This window comes from Anomaloglossus baeobatrachus, chromosome 6 (assembly GCF_048569485.1).
Source record: "Anomaloglossus baeobatrachus isolate aAnoBae1 chromosome 6, aAnoBae1.hap1, whole genome shotgun sequence".
Lineage (NCBI taxonomy): Eukaryota > Metazoa > Chordata > Amphibia > Anura > Aromobatidae > Anomaloglossus > Anomaloglossus baeobatrachus.
The window spans coordinates 529,629,449-529,651,759 of NC_134358.1; the positions used below are offsets into that span (position 1 = coordinate 529,629,449).

Below are 22,311 nucleotides of genomic sequence, written 5' to 3' on the forward strand. Positions count from 1 at the left end.
GCCGCTGGCAAAATAAGTTATGGATTTTGCAAGAAGGTAAGGAACAAAACGAGAACATAAAATTTAAATTGGTTGCATCTTGGGTTAAACTAGGACTGTCCTGTTAATATCTGGTTCTTCTTATGGTCAAAGGAGAAGGTTTTGGTTTTTTTTGTTTTTTTTTTTTCTTATGGAAGCGTGCGGTCTTCCTCTATGCAAACCAATATATGGCATTATAGACACTTTGTATAAATGTGGTGCCACAAACCAGGAGACAAACAATATTTAACATTGTACGTGGCTGGAGGTCCACTCAATGTGATGCCATCGTACGCGGAGTATGAAATGGTAGGAGCGCAGGATGTTTGCCTCTGGATGACGTCCAAGGGGTTCTGCAGCGATTCAGCTCTTGACCTCCTTAAGCAACAATTACTGCTAACACTTAAGTGCAGTTCTGTTACATTGTGTAAGTTACGCCATTCAAGCTCCGGGAAGAGGAGTCTGTGTCCAAAAAATGCAATATTTCTTTATTCATTGCTCGCAGGCACGTACACACAAGCATTGACCATCTCTGGATAGCCCTGGGCTTAACTTGAACTTGGTTTTACTTCTCCTCTTGTGTGTGGTTTTGCGGCCCAGCCCCGGTGTTTTCAGTGGATACCAGAAGTGCCGTTCTGCAAAAGTGTAGCCATTTTTGTTCTAATCCCGCCATATCTCATTAATACATAAAAAACATTTCTCCCAGTCATTGCGAAATGTAATTTGAGTGTCCTTTTGGACTCCGGTCAGGCAGGGGTCTGTCAGCATACCTTTCTTTTTCCGTGCTGTATAATGGACGAAGGTATACAATAATAAAGTACGGTGACTGCTAAACTGGACTTCTTTGACCGTTGCACTCTGTAGTGATATGTGGGAACAATGAATATGGGAATATAGACATGCATTACTGCTAGGAGAATCATGTAAAAATTGAGATACTTGGCACACAAAAATGGCCAGTTTTATGTGCGCCCAACAGCAAGACTACCTCTTTGTTGGGTCCCTATCAAACTAATGCCTCTGTTTGGGTTAAGAAACCTACAATTTATGGAGAATTAAAATGGCCTGAGGCTGAAGAAGGCATAACCCTGTCATCTAGGAAAAAGACTGATGGCACATCCTACCTTTCTAATGTGAACAGGTGCAAACTGATCATGAAACGTAGTAACAAAAAGGACAATTGCACTCTGTAGTGATAAGATATGTGTAACAATGAATATGGGAATATAGATCTGAATTACTGCTATGAAAAACATGCAAAAATTAAGATACGTAGCACAAAAATTGCCAGTTGTATGTCAGCTCAACAGCCAACGACAAGGTGTCTTCTTTTTGTTGGGTCCCTTATTAATATGTATAAACCTCCAGATTCTTCCCTTGTAGATGTGGAATTTATTAATTTTCATTCAATGAGTGAGTGATCCTTTTTTTTTTTTTTTTTGTTTTGGGCAACGAGATAATCTGTAATCTTCACACGTCCATGTTTCCAGTACATGTGGTGTCCATTTTTTGGGGTTTTTTTTAACCACATGTACCCGTTATAACCTATGGAGCTGCTCACATGTCTTTTTTTTTTTTTTTTTCTTCCAGCAACATGGATGACACGGGCCAGTGCAAGTCTGGCTCCGTGAAAAACACGTGAAGCACACAGATGACTTCCATGTGCCGTCCGTGTGCTATGTGTTTTAACACTGCAAACTGTAGGATAAGCTTTGTAATTTATTTTTTTTTCTGTAGCCATTTGCAAAAAACACTAATGTATTTACTGCACCAGTACCATTTTTTTTTTTTTTTTTATACGGTCGTGTGTAGGAGGCCCTGGAGCACACAGCAGCCGTTAGCCTTGAGCGTTCCTATGTACGGGCGGGTGGATGGCTATATAATCATTAGGCTGACCGCTATCTAATGTGTTTGGTTTTGGGGGCGTGTTAGAGTCAGATGAAGACTGGATAAGATTTTCTACTTGTTTGATGTGTATGTATTTTGTTTCTAGATAAATACAATGACTTCATTGAGGCCAACCGTAAAGAAGACCCCAAGGAAAGGCTCATCACGCTGAAAAGATTGGTAAGTGTCCGCTCCTCTCCTGCCATAGTTGGCATTGGTCCTTACACTTTCTCAAAGATTTAGTCTGATGGCTTTAGAAAGGACACTTTTGCAAAATGTTTGCATTCCTAATTCTGGGCCTTTGTAGGATACAAGTTATTCTGATTAATTCTCAGAATTGATGCCTTCCGGGTCTTTGCACATGGTGGTACATTTGTGCACAATTTGAGAAGACCATATTCCCATACTAGGAGGCTATTTACAACCAAGTAATCACTGACTACTGACAGTATTGAATTGAGACTTCTGGCTGCCTATGTTCCTTTTACCTTGTTCAGATTTAATTTAAAAGGGTGGTTCACCCATATTTTTTATTGTCTAGATCGATATATTGAGAAATAAGGTTTCTCTCAAATACCTTGTGTTGGCAATAGTGCCTGTGAGAGGCGCTATTGCAGACCACTGTTCCCCTGCTTTGGTGACGTCACGTCAAGTGCCGCACACGTCACATCCTGACTCACTGAGCTGTGGGCGGTGTTTTACCACTTGTCACAGCACAGCACCTCTGCTGCTTGCAGTGTTCTGCTGTGAGGGAGCAGACGGGCTGTGACAAGCAGTGAAACACCCCTCACAGCTCAGTGAGTCAGGAAGAATGCAGCCGGCCGCACGGATGTGACGTGTGCGGAACTTGACGTGACATCACCGGAGCGGGGAACAAGCGGTCTGCAATAGCGCCTCTCAAAGGCACTATTGCCAACACAAGGTAATTGAGAGAAACATTGTTTCTCAATATAATATCGATCTAGACAATAAAAAATATGGGTGAACCACCTCATTAAAGAGGCAGTCCATGATTATAATATTGTCAGGATAGATCACCATCTACCACACACCGTACGGCTGTTGTCAGCTCCATTGGTGACTGGATGAAAATGGTGTTTGGAGCCCGAATAGCCCCACTCCGTACACTGCACAGGGGTCATTCTGCGGCTCAGGTCCTATTTACTTCAATGTATTGCTGAGCTGCAGTACCCAGGGATGGCCACTAGGCAGTGTACGCAGCGGCGCAGTTCCAGCTCTGTACACTGTTTTACATAACTGACTTTTGGGGGGATGTCAGCTCTCATACACCTATTAATAATGATTCTGATGAGCTAGCCATTGGCAAAGTCAGCAATATATAAGCCTGGACAATCCCTAATGGTGACGCGGTGTCACAAGGTTTTGTGATACCCATGAAATGCTGTTTCTCTTGTTCCTTAGGTAATGCGTTTTTTTCGGGTGTCTTTTGTTTTTGCAGATTCATGAGTTATCAGATCATCATTATGAAACTCTCAAATTCCTTTGCACTCATCTGAAAACCGTGGCAGAAAATTCAGAGAAAAATAAGGTGACTACTTGGAAACGTTGCCTTGCGTGCAACTTATGTTAAACTGCTTAGATCTATGTGCGGCCTGAACGCACAACATGAAGACTCCAAGAAAGAGGAGTGATCACAAGTGTTTTTTATTTTAATGCTGGAGTGGTGCCTTTTATCTATGTCTCCTGCCCCCTGTCTTATACTCTTCCACTGGCGTCTTGTCCTTGGAAACACTGGAGCAGGTCACAAATCGCCAGAGAACGATCGGAGATGATAGAAGGTGAAGCCTCGGGAGGATGATGAGGGGTCAATACGCTGGAGTCAAGCTTTAACTATTAGGGTTAGATGCTCTTCTAGGCACACTAACCTTAGGTCCTGAACCAAACCGTTTAATGGTGAAGCCACACAAAGTCCTGTCTCTACAACCAGCATATCTACTGCTGATTTATCATTAATTAAAACTGCACATACCAGTGTAACAAAGTTCCGGACCTGTCTGGATTTCCAAGCTCTTTGCTTCTTTTCATTAGGTCGTTCTTCTTCCTCGCTGGCCATTGGTGTATGTTTTAATACATTTCGACTTTTCCTTACTAGATGGAACCCAGAAATCTGGCCATTGTGTTTGGCCCAACTTTGGTCAGAACGTCAGAAGACAACATGACACACATGGTCACGCACATGCCTGACCAGTACAAAATAGTAGAAACGCTCATACAATGTGTAAGTGACTCCATTCAGACTCGATCATTTTTTCTTTTCTTTTATATTTTTTTTTTTTTTTTTTTGTTTACTAAATTGTCTCACTTTTATTATATGTTCACCTTATATTTTTAGCACGATTGGTTTTTCAGTGACGAGAGTGCAGACGAACCCATTGTAAGTATTTGTTTTCCAGTTTGGTTTTTTTGTTTTTTTGTTTTTTATATAAGTTTTCCTTGAGGTAACTGGAAATCTGAATAATATTGCACTTGCAAAAATACTAATATGAATGGAAGGGAAAATCCTTAAGAGTCCAGAAATATCTGCAAACTTGTAGCAGAACTGAACTTTTCATGTAGATTTTTTTGGGTCTGTCTTATGATTAGGGTAAACAAAAACATGGGTTTTTGCAATGTATAATGGCCTTTAGAGTTTTACTTATGGCAGTTCTCAGGCAGGCTTCCTTAGAACTGTGCATTGTGCTGTTCCTCCATAATTCCACCTGGACGTGTAAAAATACACTGGGTGTTAACATCTCCCTTGCCAAATAGGATGTGACCTTATATACTCTTACATTGTCCAATCAGTGCTGACAATATAAGGCCGATTTCGCACATCCAGGTTTCACCATTCATTCTTTGAAGAACTTCAGAGCAGGCTCAATGGAAGACCCTCAGCCTGTCCCGCTCATCACGGTCTTGGTCTACCCTCCGGTAGCCCTCTCCTCATGTCCCACTCATCACGGTCTTGGTCTACCCTCCGGTAGCCCTCTCCTCATGTCCTGTTCATCATGGTCTTGGTCTACCCTCCGGTAGCCCCCTCCTCATGTCCCGCTCATCACGGTCTTGGTCTACCCTCAGGTAGCCCTCTCCTCATGTCCTGCTCATCACGGTCTTGGTCTACCCTCCGGTAGCCCTCTCCTCATGTCCCGCTCATCACTGTCTTGGTCTACCCTCCGGTAGCCCTCTCCTCATATCCCACTCATCACGGTCTTGGTCTACCCTCAGGTAGCCCTCGCCTCATGTCCCGCTCATCACTATCCTGGTCTACCATCAGGTAGCCCTCGCCTCATGTCCTGCACATCACGGTCGATCCTCTGGTAGCCCCTGCCTTATGTCCCGCACATAATGGTCCCAATAGCCCCTGCCTCATGTCTCGCACATCACAGTCCTGATAACCCTCGGCTCTTGTCCCGCACATCCAGTACACCTCGCCTCATTATTTCTTCTGCGAAATAAAAAATGCGGAACCCCGTATAAAGTCTCATTTAGACACCAGTGATTTTTTTTTTTTTACATCATATGAGAAAATCGATCCAAGTTCTTGGTTTTGTGTTGGGTTTTTTTTTGTCTTTCTCAGTTTAGTCAGTGTTGGACCAAACTCAATGAGAACCCCCAAAAAAATTAGAAAAAAAATCATTATTTTCTATCTATCATACATTTGTCACCAGTGCTGACAAATAGTTCCCCCCCCCCCTCCCCCAAGGACGCATACATTTGCATTGCTGATTTTCCTCCGACCCACAGATCAACATCAGACATGTCCCTACGATTTTTCACAGAACATTCATTCCGAGAAAAATAAGACCTGAACAGCCCCATTCACTACAATAGATGCAAGCACTATGCATGACAACAGGGGCGTCATTTGGGTTTGTTTTCTGCATACGAGTGCTATCCAGCGTAGAGCGGGAATAAAACCTATTTTGCACATTTATTTACTGCATTTTCAGGAGAAATAGAGGAACAGCACAAGATATTTTCAGACAAATTATGCTCCAAAATTTTTTTTTTTTTTTTTTTTTTTGTTTTTTTTTTCTTTCTCATTCCAATTAAGTCTGGAGAGGGGACGGGTCCCCATTATAGTTGAACTTGCTGAAAGCGATGTGCACAATGTAATGGTCGTAGATTTCTAGAATAGCTTTTTTTGTGTGTGATGATGTTTGAAGATCTCTGTTTATTAACTGTAGACAGCTGTACAGGAGGAAAGCACAGTAGAATCTCAGCCAGTGCCAAACATAGATCATTTACTCAGCAACATTGGAAGGACCGGCCTGTCCCCTGGAGACGTATCAGGTAACTCTTGCCTGTGCAGACAGCGTTAACCCGCAGGCTACCCAGACTCCGCAGCCTCTTCTCCTATCCAGAGGTTCCTAGGTTGTAAGGAATGCTTCTTCAGTCTTATTTTCCTGCTTTGACCCTTCAGTCCTTTGAAATCTCCTTATTCTGTGTTGACCGTAAACGATAATTTCACCCAAAGCTGAAAAAACTGTTCTTCCATTGAATATCTGATGTTTTCGGTGGAATTATCTTTTTATTTGCTACAACTGGTTAACGTTATTTTTAGTTGAATCCTGCTCTACTTTATCTGCACAGCATTTTCAGGATCTGATATACAGTATTGATGATACGATGAGCTAGTGTCGATTCAAGCTACTCTTATGTGTAAACCCTCCAGAGTGTAACATACCGCATGGTCCTGGAAAACAAACTCTGGTTTTAAAGCATTGTTGCACATCTGACCAATTGAATGTTCCCCAGAAAGAATTGAGGCTATGTTCACACGTTGCATAAATTTTCCATACGACCTTGGACAGATTTTTTATTACTTTTTATCAACACCACACCGTTTCGAGACGGATTAAAGCGCAACAGATGCTGACCAATAGCTGATACTTGTCAGGTTGATCTACCCTGTTCGTTTCTTGGCCATTGTCAACTGCTGTAGTTGAAAAGCCATCCATGCCGAATCATAGAGATGCATCCCATGAATGTGAGGCCAGACCAGGCCATAGATCAAAGAAGAGATCGACCGATCATTTTGTCTGAATTTTTGTTTATGGCTTTATGGTCCTAGGCGACAGCTTTCCATTTACAGCATTGTTGTTGAACATGATGGTGTTTAATTTACAGTCCTGCTATCTATGGCTACAGCTTTCAATTTACAGCATTGTTGTCCAGTGTGACAGCTTTCAATTTACAGCATTGTTGTCCAGTGTGACAGCTTTCAATTTACAGCATTGTTGTCCAGTGTGACAGCTTTCAATTTACAGCATTATTGTCCAGTGTGACAGCTTTCAGTTTACAGCATTGTTGTCCAGTGTGACAGCTTTCAATTTACAGCATTGTTGTCCAGTGTGACAGCTTTCATTTTACAGCATTGTTGTTCAAGCTGACAGCTTTCAGTTTACGGCATTGTTGTCCAAGCTGACAGCTTTCAGTTTACGGCATTGTTGTCCAAGCTGACAGCTTTCAGTTTACAGCATTGTTGTCCAGTGTGACAGCTTTCACACTTGTCACACTTGATAGCTTGCGCAGGACCGGCGAGTGTGTATGACGTAGACTCGTCATGCACACAGGCTTCAGAAAGAGGACGAAGATGGCCGAAAGAGGCGGCGCCGGCACCGGAGAACTGAGACGCCTCCGTGACCCAATTCCACCGCAGCGCGACCGTTAGGTAAGTATTCTAAACGGTTTTTTATGTTCTCACAGCAGCCTGGGCTCTTATATACAGCATGTTAGAATACTGTATATAAGAGCCCACTGGTGGTGGCCGCAGCTTATAGCCAAAAAAAGTGGTGACAGGTTCCCTTTTAAATTTTCAATATTTTGCCCAGGTCTGTTTTGGAGTTTAGTTAATAATAATATAATTTGCGAATTAAGCAACAAACGCCAGCTTTCACTTTATGGCATTAAAACATCCATAGTTGCAGCTTTTTATTTGACGTTGTCCAAGATCACCGCTTTCTATTTACGGCATTGCTGTCCAAGATGACATTTTTCTATTTACAGCACTGTTGTCCATAATAAGTTTTCTTTGTCGCTCCTAATTGGGAGACCCAGACAATTGGGTGTATAGCTACTGCCTCCGGAGGCCACACAAAGTATTACACTTAAAAGTGTAAGGCCCCTCCCCTTCTGGCTATACACCCTCCCGTGGGATCACGGGCTCCTCAGTTTTCATGCTTTGTGCGAAGGAGGCACACATACACGCATAGCTCCACTGTTTAGTCAGCAGCAGCTGCTGACTATGTCGGATGGAAGAAAAGAGGGCCCATACTAGGGCCCCCAGCATGCTCCCTTCTCACCCCACTTTTTGTCGGCGGTGTTTGTTAAGGTTGAGGTACCCATTGCGGGTATGGAGGCTGGAGCCCACATGCTGCATCCTTCCCCATCCCCCTTAGGGCTCTGGGTGAAGTGGGATTTTACCGGTCTCCAGGCACTGAGACCGTGCTCCATCCACAGCCCCTGGAGAATCTGCTGGAATGGAGCTGAGTATCGTCAGGGACAGGCCCTGCTACGTCAAGGTACTCTGTGTCCCCCTACATATCGCGCGCACACCGCAGCGTTGCTGGGTGTGTTAGTGCGCCGGGGACAACAGCGCTGCGCGGTGGTGCCATTCCTATCTGCAGCTTGCTGAGAGGGGACACGTATTTGAAACTGCCGCGCGGCCGCTGCTGTCAGATTTTTCGCTGCGGCGCGGCTGGGACTTGTGGTGCGCCGGGGACTTCCGCGCTGGCCGTGCATATATCACGGCCGCGCTTATTACTCGAGTCCCCGGCTTCTGCGGCCTAGTTTCGTTTCGTTCCCGCCCCCAGGCCTGCCAGTCAGGGGAAGGGCGGGACGCTGTACAGAACGTCAGCGCAGAGGGCTGGAGTCTGCTTTGCATACTCCAGCCCTCACACTGGGCACAGTGGGACGCCAGTTTCCCGCACTTTGTTTGAGGCACGCCCACGGTCCGCCCCTCTTCACAGGACGCCGGCAGCCATTCCTGATGTGCAGTCTGAGCTGGAGAGAGGAGACTGGGAGACCCAGACACGGGATTCTGGTGCCCACACACCCGCTTTTCAGCGGGCGGTAAGCTGCACTCAAGGGCTGACCCCCACTGGTGCTGAAGTGTATATTGTATTTTATGCTTGCAGCTTTACATTGCACTGTACGGTCGCTGGGGCTTCTCTGCTATATACCCTCCTAGATTTCTCAGAGGACACAACAGCATGTCGACCGCAAAAAGCAAAGGTGCCAAGGCACAGGCTTTCTATGCTGCTTGTACCGCATGTGGGGCCGTTCTACCGGCAGGTTCCACTGACCCCCACTGTGTGCAGTGCTCGGCCCCTGTGGCACTTGCTCGGCCGGGGCCTCTGCTGGAGGTGACCCAGGCAGAACCTCCTGTGAATACTGTCCAGGTGACAGGGACGGAGTTTGCAGTCTTTGCTGACAGATTGTCTGTGACTATGACTAAAATTCTTGAAACATTGCAGTCTAGACCAGTAACTCAGGCCATGGACTCTGTTAACTCATTGCTCCCTGGTCCCCCTCAGTTGGAACAGTTCCGGGATCCGGGGGTGTCTCTTGCATCCCAGGGTGATGGCTCTGACACGGACGACAGTCCCAGACAGCCTAAACGAGCTCGCTATGAGCGGCCCTCGACTTCATCACACTGGTCAGGGTCCCAGCAGGACTCTCTGTATGATGAGGCGGAGATAGCTGATCAGGATTCTGATCCTGAGACCGCTCTCAATTTGGACTCTCCTGATGGTGACGCCATAGTGAATGATCTTATAGCGTCCATCAAGAAAATGCTGGACATTTCTCCACCTGCTCTTCCTGTGGAGGAGTCAGCTTCACAGCAGGAGAAATTCCATTTCAGGTATCCCAAGCGTAAATTAAGTGTATTTCTGGACCACTCTGACTTTAGAGAGGCAATCCAGAAACACCACGCTTATCCGGATAAGCGTTTTTCCAAACGGCTTAAGGATACACGTTATCCTTTTCCCCCGGACGTGGTCAAAGGCTGGACCCAGTGTCCCAAGGTGGATCCTCCAATCTCCAGGCTTGCAGCTAGATCCTTAGTTGCAGTGGAAGATGGGGCGGCACTTAAAGATGCCACTGACAGGCAGATGGAGCTCTGGTTGAAATCCATCTATGAAGCTATCGGCGCGTCGTTTGCTCCAGCATTCGCAGCCGTATGGGCACTCCAAGCTATTTCAGCTGGTCTTACACAGATTGACACGGTCACACGTACATCTGCTCCGCAAGTGGCACCCTTAACCTCTCAAATGTCTGCATTTGCGTCTTACGCGATTAATGCTGTCCTAGACTCTACGAGCCGTACGGCAGTGGCGTCCGCCAACTCCGTAGTTTTACGCAGAGCTTTGTGGTTAAGAGAATGGAAGGCAGATTCTGCTTCCAAAAAGTGTTTAACCAGTTTGCCATTTTCTCGTGACCGACTGTTTGGGGAGCGCTTAGATGAAATCATTAAACACTCCAAGGGTAAAGATTCATCTTTACCTCAGCCCAGACAAAATAAACCCCAACAGAGGAGAGGACAGTCGGGGTTTCGGTCCTTTCGAGGCTCAGGCAGGTCCCAATTCTCCTCGTCCAAAAGGACTCAAAAGGATCAGAGGAGCTCAGATTCTTGGCGGACTCAGTCACGCCCAAAAAAGACAGCCGGAAGACCCGCTACCAAGGCGGCTTCCTCATGACTTTCGGCCTCCTCTCTCCGCATCCTCGGTCGGTGGCAGGCTCTCCCGCTTTGGCGACATTTGGCTGCCACAGGTCACAGACTGTTGGGTGAGAGACATTCTGTCTCACGGGTACAGGATAGAGTTCAGCTCTCGTCCTCCAACTCGCTTCTTCAGAACTTCTCCACCTCCCGACCGAGCCGATGCTCTGCGGCTAGCGGTGTCCACTCTAAAAGCGGAAGGAGTGGTGACCCCCGTTCCTCTTCAGGAACAAGGTCACGGTTTTTACTCCAACTTGTTTGTGGTGCCAAAAAAGGACGGGTCATTCCGTCCCGTTCTGGATCTAAAACTGCTCAACAAGCACGTAAAAACCAGGCGGTTCCGAATGGAATCCCTTCGCTCCGTCATCGCCTCAATGTCTCAAGGAGATTTCCTTGCATCTATAGACATCAAGGATGCTTATCTCCACGTGCCGATTGCTCCAGAGCACCAGCGTTTTCTACGCTTTGTTATAGGAGACGAACACCTTCAGTTCGTAGCTCTGCCTTTCGGGCTGGCGACAGCCCCACGTGTCTTCACCAAGGTCATGGCAGCAGTAGTAGCAGTCCTGCACTCTCAGGGTCACTCTGTGATCCCGTATTTGGACGATCTACTTGTCAAGGCACCCTCTCAAGAGGCATGCCAGCACAGCCTGAACGTTGCGCTGGAGACTCTCCAGAGTTTCGGGTGGATCATCAACTTTTCAAAGTCAAATCTGACTCCGACCCAATCGCTAACATACCTTGGCATGGAGTTCCATACTCTCTCAGCGATAGTGAAGCTTCCGCTGGACAAACAGCGTTCACTACAGACAGGGGTGCAATCTCTCCTTCAAGGCCAGTCTCACCCCTTGAGACGCCTCATGCACTTCCTAGGGAAGATGGTAGCAGCAATGGAAGCAGTCCCTTTCGCGCAGTTTCATCTCCGTCCACTACAATGGGACATTCTCCGCCAATGGGACGGGAAGTCGACGTCCCTCGACAGAGACGTCTCCCTTTCTCAGGCGGCCAAGGAATCTCTTCGGTGGTGGCTTCTTCCCACCGTTTTGTCGAAAGGAAAGTCCTTTCTACCCCCATCCTGGGAGGTAGTCACGACAGACGCGAGTCTATCAGGGTGGGGAGCAGTGTTTCTCCACCACAGGGCTCAAGGGACGTGGACTCAGGAAGAGTCCACCCTTCAGATCAATGTTCTAGAAATCAGAGCAGTGTATCTTGCCCTACAAGCCTTCCAGCAGTGGCTGGAAGGCAAGCAGATCCGAATTCAGTCGGACAACTCCACAGCGGTAGCGTACATCAACCACCAAGGTGGAACACGCAGTCGGCAAGCCTTCCAGGAAGTCCGACGGATTCTGACGTGGGTGGAAGACACGGCTTCCACCATATCCGCAGTTCACATCCCAGGCGTGGAAAACTGGGAAGCAGACTTCCTCAGTCGCCAGGGTATGGACGCAGGGGAATGGTCCCTTCACCCGGACGTGTTTCAGGAGATCTGTCGCCGCTGGGGGATGCCGGACGTCGACCTGATGGCGTCACGGCACAACAACAAGGTCCCGGCTTTCATGGCACGGTCTCACGATCACCGAGCTCTGGCGGCAGACGCCTTAGTTCAAGATTGGTCGCAATTCCGACTACCTTATGTGTTCCCGCCTCTGGCATTGTTACCCAGAGTGCTGCGCAAGATCAGGGCCGACTGCCGTCGCGCCATCCTCGTCGCTCCAGACTGGCCGAGGAGATCGTGGTACCCAGATCTGTGGCACCTCACGGTAGGCCAACCATGGGCACTACCAGAACGACCAGACTTGCTATCTCAAGGGCCGTTTTTCCACCTGAATTCTGCGGCCCTGAACCTGACTGTGTGGCCATTGAGTCCTGGATCCTAGCGTCTTCAGGATTATCTCGAGAGGTTATTACCACCATGAGACAGGCTAGAAAACCATCCTCCGCCAAGATCTACCACAGGACGTGGAAGATATTCTTATCTTGGTGCGCTGCTCAGGGAGTTTCTCCCTGGCCTTTTGCATTGCCTACTTTTCTTTCCTTCCTGCAATCCGGGTTGGAAAAAGGATTGTCGCTCAGTTCCCTTAAAGGACAAGTCTCAGCGCTATCTGTATTTTTTCAGAAACGCCTAGCACGACTTACTCAGGTACGCACGTTCCTGCAAGGAGTTTGTCATATCGTCCCTCCTTACAAGCGGCCGTTAGAGCCCTGGGATCTGAACAAGGTTCTAATTGCCCTCCAGAAGCCGCCTTTCGAGCCTATGAAGGATGTTTCCCTTTCTCGTCTTTCACAGAAAGTGGCCTTTCTAGTAGCGGTCACGTCTCTTCGGAGAGTGTCCGAGCTAGCGGCACTCTCATGCAAATCTCCCTTCCTGGTGTTTCACCAGGACAAGGTGGTTCTACGTCCGATTCCTGAGTTTCTCCCTAAGGTGGTATCCCCCTTTCATCTCAATCAGGATGTCACATTACCTTCCTTGTGTCCTCATCCAGTTCATCAATTTGAGAAAGGTTTGCATTTGTTGGATCTGGTCAGAGCACTCAGGATCTACATTTAACGCACGGTGCCCTTACGCCGCTCGGATGCACTCTTTGTCCTTGTCGCTGGTCAGCGTAAAGGGTCGCAAGCTTCCAAATCCACCCTGGCTCGGTGGATCAAGGAACCAATTCTTGAAGCCTACCGTTCTGCGGGGCTTCCGGTTCCTTCTGGGCTGAAGGCCCATTCTACCAGAGCCGTGGGTGCGTCCTGGGCGTTACGGCACCAGGCTACGGCTCAGCAGGTGTGCCAGGCGGCTACCTGGTCGAGTCTGCACACCTTTACCAAGCATTATCAGGTGCATACCTACGCTTCGGCGGACGCCAGCCTAGGTAGACAAGTCCTTCAGGCGGCGGTTGCCCACCTGTAGGACAGGGCTGTTTGACGGCCCTATCACGAGGTATTCTTTTACCCACCCAGGGACTGCTTTTGGACGTCCCAATTGTCTGGGTCTCCCAATTAGGAGCGACAAAGAAGAAGGGAATTTTGTTTACTTACCGTAAATTCCTTTTCTTCTAGCTCCAATTGGGAGACCCAGCACCCGCCCTGTTTTCTTAGGGATTTTTGTTTTTTTCGGGTACACATGTTGTTCATGTTGAATGGTTTCAGTTCTCCGATGTTTCTTCGGATTGAATTTGTCTTTAAACCTGTTATTGGCTTTCCTCCTTCTTGCTTTTGCACTAAAACTGAGGAGCCCGTGATCCCACGGGAGGGTGTATAGCCAGAAGGGGAGGGGCCTTACACTTTTAAGTGTAATACTTTGTGTGGCCTCCGGAGGCAGTAGCTATACACCCAATTGTCTGGGTCTCCCAATTGGAGCTAGAAGAAAAGGAATTTACGGTAAGTAAACAAAATTCCCTTCTTCTTTTTATGGCACTGTTGTCCAAGACTACAGCTTTCTATTTACAGCACTGTTGTCCAAGACTACAGCTTTCTATTTATGGCACTGTTGTCCAAGACTACAGCTTTCTATTTATGGCACTGTTGTCCAAGACTACAGCTTTCTATTTACGGCACTGTTGTCCAAGACTACAGCTTTCTATTTACGGCACTGTTGTCCAAGACTACAGCTTTCTATTTACGGCACTGTTGTCCAAGACTACAGCTTTCTATTTACGGCACTGTTGTCCAAGACTACAGCTTTCTATTTACGGCACTGTTGTCCAAGATTGCTTTTTCTCTCAGATTTTTATATATCCGGGCAATAGTTCGTTCCTTCTCCTTGGTCATAGTAGACTTTTTTTTTACCACTGCCAAATTGGATGGAAGTGTGCAACCCTGCTTTAAATCCTGATATTTTAATTTCAATGTGAATGCCTCATAGCTAGCCATTATGTAGACTCAAGCAACATTTAGCCCATAAATGTTCTCCTATCCAGTATCTACTCCTATCACTGAGGCACGGAAATGCTGGAGGAATATTGTTTTTGTCTACAAAATGCCGGCTTCCTCAAAGAAAGTGTAATTACAGCTATGATGTGTACTAAAGTTACTTTCCCTTCTATCTTTCCACTTGCAACCTGTTCCTTGGCTAAGTACTAGTATCACAGGCGCTCTCGGCAAAACTTCCCTACCTGCTATCGCACTAACCAAGCATGTTATACTGCATAATAATATCCCTTTATAATACACAAGTGATATGCCTTTACCCATAAACTCCAGTAATTTTAATGTGTGTGTGTGTATATATAAGCTATGACATCACAACTATCTACAGATGAGTTGTGATGTCCTAGCTTAGTACAGTGGTGATGTCATCGCGTAGAACGGTTGTGATGTCATCACTTTGCATCTCAAACTTGTGTATCATAAGGACTACAGCACTCCCTATTGTAAACTTTTACAGACGTCACTGGGGATCTCCATGACCCCTATAAAAGCATGTGGCTTATCACCTTTTGCTTTTATTGGCTTGCGGAAGTCCTTGATGACTACGGATATACACAATGTTTACAGTAGAGCGTGCGCTAACTCATATATCTCTACATAAATCTTAGTTTGGAGGACATTTTTTGCTTTTTTTTGTTGTTTCTTACCTTTTACTGTACCAACAAATCTATACTGATGTGTAAACAGGCGAAATGGGAGGAGTCTATCACACAGTGATGTCACTAGTGGACTCAATGATGTCACTTATGGACAGCTGGAACTGTAGGAAGAAGGAGGATTGCTGCCCACATTGTAGCTGCCTTGTCTGCAGAAATCCCCGTTTTTTGTGAATGGACTTCGATATTTTCCAATTTTTTTTATTTTTTTTTCTAATTTATTTCATTTTTATTAAAAATCTAATATTTTAAGAAAACCTGCACTGTACAATTTTTTTTTATTTTTCCTGCTCAGCGTAATTTAAACAGATCAATGCTACTTTCTTAAAGTCTTTCTGCCGTTTCTTGTTATTTCTGAAGCAGACCCTGAGGAGAGATAGCATGGTATGGTCTACTAGTCTTATTAGTCACAAGCATTAGCCATGTGTCTATAAGGGGTGTGGCATGGGGCTTAGCTCTCGCATTTATTTACTGACGTAGAAAATTTTAACATTTCCAATTGACGTTGTAGAACGGCCAGCTAGCCCCCTTCTACTCTCTTTATTCTTGTCTAGCCTCAGTTTTCTTTCCCTATAATTGATTATTTGGTGTTCATTCCTCATTTCATAACAGCGGTAGCCCAGTCTAGTAACGTAACCCCCCCCACCCATATAATAGCAGATGATGAATTTCTGCTATTTTCAACATTGATTGCTCATTGGCTCTGCAATCAAAAATATATAAAAAAAAATAAAAATTAAAAAAAATTCCAATTTTTAATTCCCATGTGTTCAGCTTTAAGGGATCTATACGTAGCCTAGCCTGTATGTCTGGTTAAGATCAGCGTGCTTAGTCGGGTCTTTTTAAACATCAGTGTTTTTTATTTAATTTTTATTTTTTTTTGTTATTTTGAAGAACAGGGTTCCTTGCCATTCCTCTCATTGAGCTGATTCTGCCTACAATTCACAGCATCCTTTCATGGCGGTGGCTTTCTGTGGTGAAGCTTGCATCTTCTGTGAGCTATGACTATCCCCTTTGTTTTTCTTTTGCTTTGACACATTTTGTTCTGTGCTTGTCCTTTCCATGAAGCCTAGCATTATTTGTCGCCATTGTGCACCTCGGCAAACGACACTGACACGTTGCTTTCTGTTACAATTTCCTTCAACAGATTCCGCTACTAGCGACTCGGCAAAATCTAAGGTATGTCTGTTCCTCCTTATGTAGGTGGTCTTCATATCCAATACAATTGTCATCTGTCTAGTTCCGAACTACTGAGTGCACATTGATAGCATATGATTAGGATACATGATCAAAATGATTGGCCTGAGTGCAAAGGAGACATGGGTGTGAAGCTTTGCATGAGCAGTCATTTTCATGGTATAGTCGGAGATGCTTTACCTAGAAAGTGGTATTCTCAAGTTCTTACACTTTTTTTTTTTTTTTTTTTACTGCATGATAATAAGCAAGTTTTCAATTGACTTGCTTTTTCGATCTGCTTCCATTCTCCTGCAATGAGAGCTTTTATCTTTTATAGTGGACAGCTAATTTCCATGGAGCTTGGCCTTTTGACCCCAAAGGTGTGCAGTAGTTACATTCTAGCAGCGGGCTTATCTATTAACATCCAAGTTAGCTATCATCAGTTATCTGCTCACCTTCCTTCACCTCCCTCTCCTCTTCTGAAGAGATGCAGTTATACATCGCAAGCAAAGCTGTGTCTGCTAATCACAAGCGGCTCTCGGCTCTGCCCCAGTGAGCGCTGTGCTTGTTCAAATGCCCTGTTATCTCTATATGTCAATACAGAAGAAAAACGCTGATGAATGTTACAGCAAAACTTGTGCTGAGCTTTATAGTTCTACTAATACTATAGTTCATCAGAGATGTCACTCAAGGAAGTTGAGAGCCGGTCTTGGCAGAAACCAGGAAGATAGAGAACCTCATGGCTGATGCATGCTTCCTGATCCATGGACCGTGCATATGGGGCATTGACTGCATTATCTCGGCTAGGGATGTTTGCCTTTGAAACACTGCGGTGTGTCAGAGGAAAAACATAATTTTAATTCCTGCTGGGGACAGAGCTGCGCTGTAGACTAATCAGACAAGCAGGTCCTTGCTTGGCAGCTTCTCCAGATTACTGCCCTAGATTGATAGGTCTCTGCCTAATGCATGTATAAGCAGTCAATCATACCTGACAGAGTTCTTACAGCCAGGGCCTGACACATGCTGCCCATGGATTGAGTGGCATGTATCAGATGTCAAGTTCTTTTTAAGGAGAATGTATAGCTCTGAGATGCTGTAAAGACAACTTGAAAATACTCGGGCTTGTCCAATACTTGGGACAACCCATTCTCAATCGGTATGCTTCGCCCTTGCAAGATAACAGCTGTATTCCCCTCTAGTGCCGGCGCCATCCCAGCGGTGTCCACTCTAGTACTCCTGAAGCTCATGGCCACCTCACTCTCCCCTCCTTCGGACATAATTAACATCCAGTGGAGGTGGAGAGGCTGGGGAGAGTGAAGTGGAAGCTGATTGACCCATTATTGACTTAATGGTAGATCCAGTGCCGACACTACTGGAACGGCACTGAAGGTGGGTATAGATGTTATTTTACAAGGGGTAAACCTACAGATTAAGAAGTGGTTGTTGGAGTAGTGGACAACACCTTTGAAGAAACCTAGAAATGAAATGTATAAATCTGAATAGGCAGATATATATTAACCCCCTTACAGGGGTTGTCCACTACTTTTACTTTGATGGATAAGTCCTAAATATCTAATCAGTGAGGGCCCAGCACCCCCGCATAACAGCTGTTGTAGGTCCTGGCAATTATCGGGAATGCTTAGTTCCGGAGCTGCCTGTTAACTGATAGTGGCCAGGTCCTGCACAACCGCCTCCCATTCAAATCAGTAGGAGGCAGATGTGCAGTACCCGGCCTCAGTCGCTATCCTGTCTGTATCGAGAACAGCTGATCGGCAGGGGTGCAGTTTCCAGCCCCGGCCAATCAGGCACTGATTACCTATCCGAAGACTAGGCCATCAATGTAATAGTGGTCGACAACCTCTTTAAGACAGATTTGTTATAAAATATAGATAGATATATATCTATATCTCTATCGCTCATAGGCCATCAAAAGTGTATTCTTGGTTAACGACTTTAGGGTTTTCACTACATGACGGTTTATCATTTGAATTGATTCCCAGTCTTGCAATAGTGGTTTGTTTTTTTGTTTTTTTACTTGCTCTTGTATATGCAAGCTGCATTGTCATCAATTGCTACAGGTTTCAAAGTTATAGAATAATAAGCTAGCCACGATCTTTTTTTTAAATTTTTTTAATTAGTGTTCCACGTTTGGTTAATTTTTTAGAGAAGATTATGATCACAATGTTTGGGGTTTTTTTTTCCCATTGAAAATGTATTTTACTTACATGGAGAGCGCAATTAGTGACTACATGTAACACTGGTTTTCTATTTTTTTTTTCTTTTCCTAGGGTTCTTGGGGATCTGGAAAAGATCAGTATAGCAGAGAGCTGCTAGTGTCCTCTATTTTTGCTGCAGCCAGTCGAAAGCGTAAGAAGCAAAAAGACAAAGTTCAACCAAGCAGTTCCGAGGATGAGCTGGACAACGTATTTTACCAAAGGGATCCCTCTCCTCAAGAAACACAAAAACCAGAAAGTAGCAAATGTGAAACTCCAAAAAATAACAATGTGCCTCTAAAACCCAAAGCACTGACCCTAAAAATAAATACAGAAAATCTAAGCATAAATGATTCGAATGCATGCGTGGATGTAAAACCTAGGAATGACAGTACCCCTTCTGATGAGCCAACTACTCCCTTAAAACCTTCTAGCTCTCCAGACATGAGACAAACACTGACTGTGCTACCCAATGACAAAAAAATATTCCCTTCCCAGGAGAGCATGTCTGATTCAGGAACTGTCCTTAGCACTTCATCCCAGGCCTCCATCCATCGACCAAAACCGAAGATCATCATTAGCCCCGATATAAGAAGCTTTGACTTAACTGCAGAGGTGAGCTCCATCACATCGGACTACTCGACAACATCATCCACTTTATACACGGTTGGGCTGGAACCAAACCTAATAAATCATGAGGTTCAATCTGTGGCAGAAAGCAAAGGTGATGAGGCCGATGACGAAAGGAGTGAATTAATAAGCGAGGGCAGACCGGTGGAAACGGACAGCGAAAGCGATTTTCCAATATACGCTTCAATCAATGTATTCAATAGGCAAAATCGGTTGAAGGTGGAAGAGCTCTCCCAAGGTAGTCGAAGGAACTCTGAAGGAAGTGCGAGCTGCACAGAGGGGAGCTCAACCCCACGGATGGATAGCCGTCGTTTTAGCTCTCATAAACTCATTGAATGTGATACTTTATCAAGGAAAAAGTCTACAAGACAAAAAACGGACAGTGAATGTTCAACTGAAGGCAAAAATGGCGAAACCTCAGCATCTTCTAATGTTGCAGAGGGAGTTGTGAAAGGAAAGCTTTCTGGGAACGCAGATTTGTCAGTAAAAAGTGACCCAGAAAAGCATGAACTTGGGTGGAGGCTTAAAATAACGGACAGGCTTAGACTGCGTCTTAAAGCTTCTGCTGACGATATGTTTGGAATAGGAAGTCAAAAAGCACATGCCAGTGAGAGTAGAAAGAAGAAGAATATTAGGAGGCGGCATACACTGGGAGGGCAGCGAGACTTTGCTGAAATAAGCGTTTTAAATTCTTGGAAAATCCACGAACCATCTCGCGGTACGGAGTATGAACTTTCTGCCGTGGATCGATTAAAACCAAAGTGTCCATCGCAAGACCTCTCAATCTCCGAGTGGCTCGCACGAGAGCGTTTACGCACTAGCTCATCTGAACTCAGTACGGCAAATCTAGAGGAGACCTCTTTACAGAACACTAACTTAATGGAATCATCAACGCTAAATCCACAGATACCATCTTCATCCCAAGTCCATGCTGCCACCTCCGATGATGGAACTGAAAATCTACCCAACTTGACTGCTCCACAGTCAAGTGATCAACTAAATGGGGAGAGCTACCAGAGCAAGAACAAAAGTAACTTTAGCCCTGCGGTTGACGCTCACCCACATAAGCTGTCTGGTACTCAGGTCGCGAGATCGACTTTCTACCAGTACCTTTAAAGAACTTCAAACAAAGTTGCCGATGGGACTTGTATTGTAGTTTGACAAGTCGGTGAGCTTAAAGCTTGCCTATATCTTGAGTAAAAATTCCAATCTATATTGTTCTGTGCCTGAATTTATTTTTTTATTTTTACTCGTCTGCAGCCTGTTTTATGAAGGCTGAATTCACTCATAGGCCCTGTGGAAAGTCTTCAGAGTGGCCGCAACAACACAAAAACCCCCTTCTCAAATGGAAGTACTTACAAAATTTGAACAAATCGTTTTTGCTTCTCGATTGTGCGTCATGGCTTCTGTAACCCAGGGTTTTCTTGTTAGCAGACATTCGCTATGTAACAGTGTCCCCATTTCTGTTTTTATTTTCGTTTTTTGCTTTTTGATTTTTAGTCACTAAGAAAAGTGCCTCATTAAAAATTCATCCGGTGTGCTAGGGTGCCATATTGTTACGAGCTAATTGGAAAAAAACCTGTTGTGAGCAGAACATTTTAGCAAATTTCCAGATTTCATTAAATTTTACTGAAATTGTTTTTTTTAACAGATGGACTCAGCGCTTCCATTCGTTGTGCATTCCGGTAGATTCAAGTTTTTTATATTCCAACTTTTAATACAGTTTTATGTGACTTGAATTTTTAATCTTTCTGTAAGATACAGTAATAACTTAATGTGTATAGAAATATATATAAATATATATATTACATTGTGTATCTTTTCTTCAGATACCGGATTTGATATAAATGTTGTAAAATAAGCATGTAGATAGTAACTCCTGGGTGAAACTGGTTCTTTCATTGAAAAGAGTAATATTCTGCATGACGATCTAATACCATCCTGTACATGCCTGTGTGCATACCCGACTTAAACACTGGAAATAAAATTGTTTTGGTGATTTTTTATTTTTTTTTTTTTTTAATTTTTATTGAATGTAGAATTTATTTTTTAGTGTGAAAATATATTTTTAACTACCGTGTTTTTCCAAAAATAAGCCCTAGCTTAATTTTAAGGGATTTTTGGAGTATGTGTTAAATATAAGCCCTACTCTAAAAATAAGCCCTAGTTGGTCAGTGCCTCGAGCACTAAGGCTATGTCTCCGTGATGTTGATGACATAACCAACGCTGGAGACACTGGAATAATCATAATTTAGCTTCCAAATCATCCTGCCGCTTCCTCCCACCATGGCAGGGTAAAATCTGCTCACCCGCTCCCGTATCCCGCCTCATGTGTGTTGTCACCTGGTTCTCGCCTCCTGGCCACTACTGCACTATGATGTTTGCTTGATTACCGCTGCCTCCTCCAGAATGCTGCCTCCTTGGTCCCAGCTGCTACTGCGCTATGGTGTGGGCTTGGCTACTGCTCCAGGGTCCCACATCCTGGCTCCAGAGTGCTGGCTTCCTGCTGACTTTCCTCGCTCCCACAGAAGCAGCCACGTATGACGTCACAACCACCATTCCAGAGTCCAAGAAAAGAAGAGTGCCACTGCTACACAGGGTTTTGAGAGTGTCAGTAATTGTTACCATAAGAGAGATTGATACTACACCAGCAATTGTGACTGTAAGTTAGGGGTTAAGGTTACTAACCCTGAAGCTGGCCATGCACCTTCAAGCTGAAGCTGGCCATGCACCTTCAAGCTGAAGCTGGCCATGCACCTTCAAGCTGAAGCTGGCCATGCACCTTCAAGCTGAAGCTGGCCATGCACCTTCAAGCTAACTTGAAGCATAAATGTGATTGTTGTTCATGAGGAAAAAAAACAAAACCCTACCCCAAAAATAAGCCCAAGCCCTTTTTTTTTTTTTTTTTTGGGAAACTAAAATAAGACCCCGTCCAATTTTTGGAAAAACACTGTAGCATACTTAATCTACAAAGGAGCTTTAGTTGTGAAGTCCCTTGGTGTTTGGTCCTTTGATATTCCGCTTATGTGTCCGGTGCTGAGAAGACTGAGTTGATTATAAGTGCGCTACAAATTCGGAAATCAATCCGCTGCCC

The 22,311-nt window shown here is 45.0% G+C and overlaps 1 protein-coding gene across 6 annotated transcripts in view; it reads left to right on the forward strand.

The window, feature by feature from the left end:
- Positions 1-21,223, forward strand: part of ARHGAP21 (Rho GTPase activating protein 21) — a 197,313-nt gene extending 176,090 nt beyond the window's left edge. For all 6 annotated transcript variants that reach the window (XM_075315549.1, XM_075315551.1, XM_075315548.1 and 3 more), the window contains 7 exons: positions 2,012-2,085; positions 3,365-3,454; positions 4,019-4,144; positions 4,259-4,300; positions 6,093-6,198; positions 16,346-16,377; positions 18,663-21,223. In XM_075315549.1, the coding sequence (XP_075171664.1) occupies positions 2,012-2,085; positions 3,365-3,454; positions 4,019-4,144; positions 4,259-4,300; positions 6,093-6,198; positions 16,346-16,377; positions 18,663-20,333 (2,141 nt within the window). In that variant the 3' untranslated portion in view covers positions 20,334-21,223. The remainder of the gene's footprint in view (positions 1-2,011; positions 2,086-3,364; positions 3,455-4,018; positions 4,145-4,258; positions 4,301-6,092; positions 6,199-16,345; positions 16,378-18,662) is intronic.
- The last annotated feature ends 1,088 nt before the right edge of the window (positions 21,224-22,311 follow it).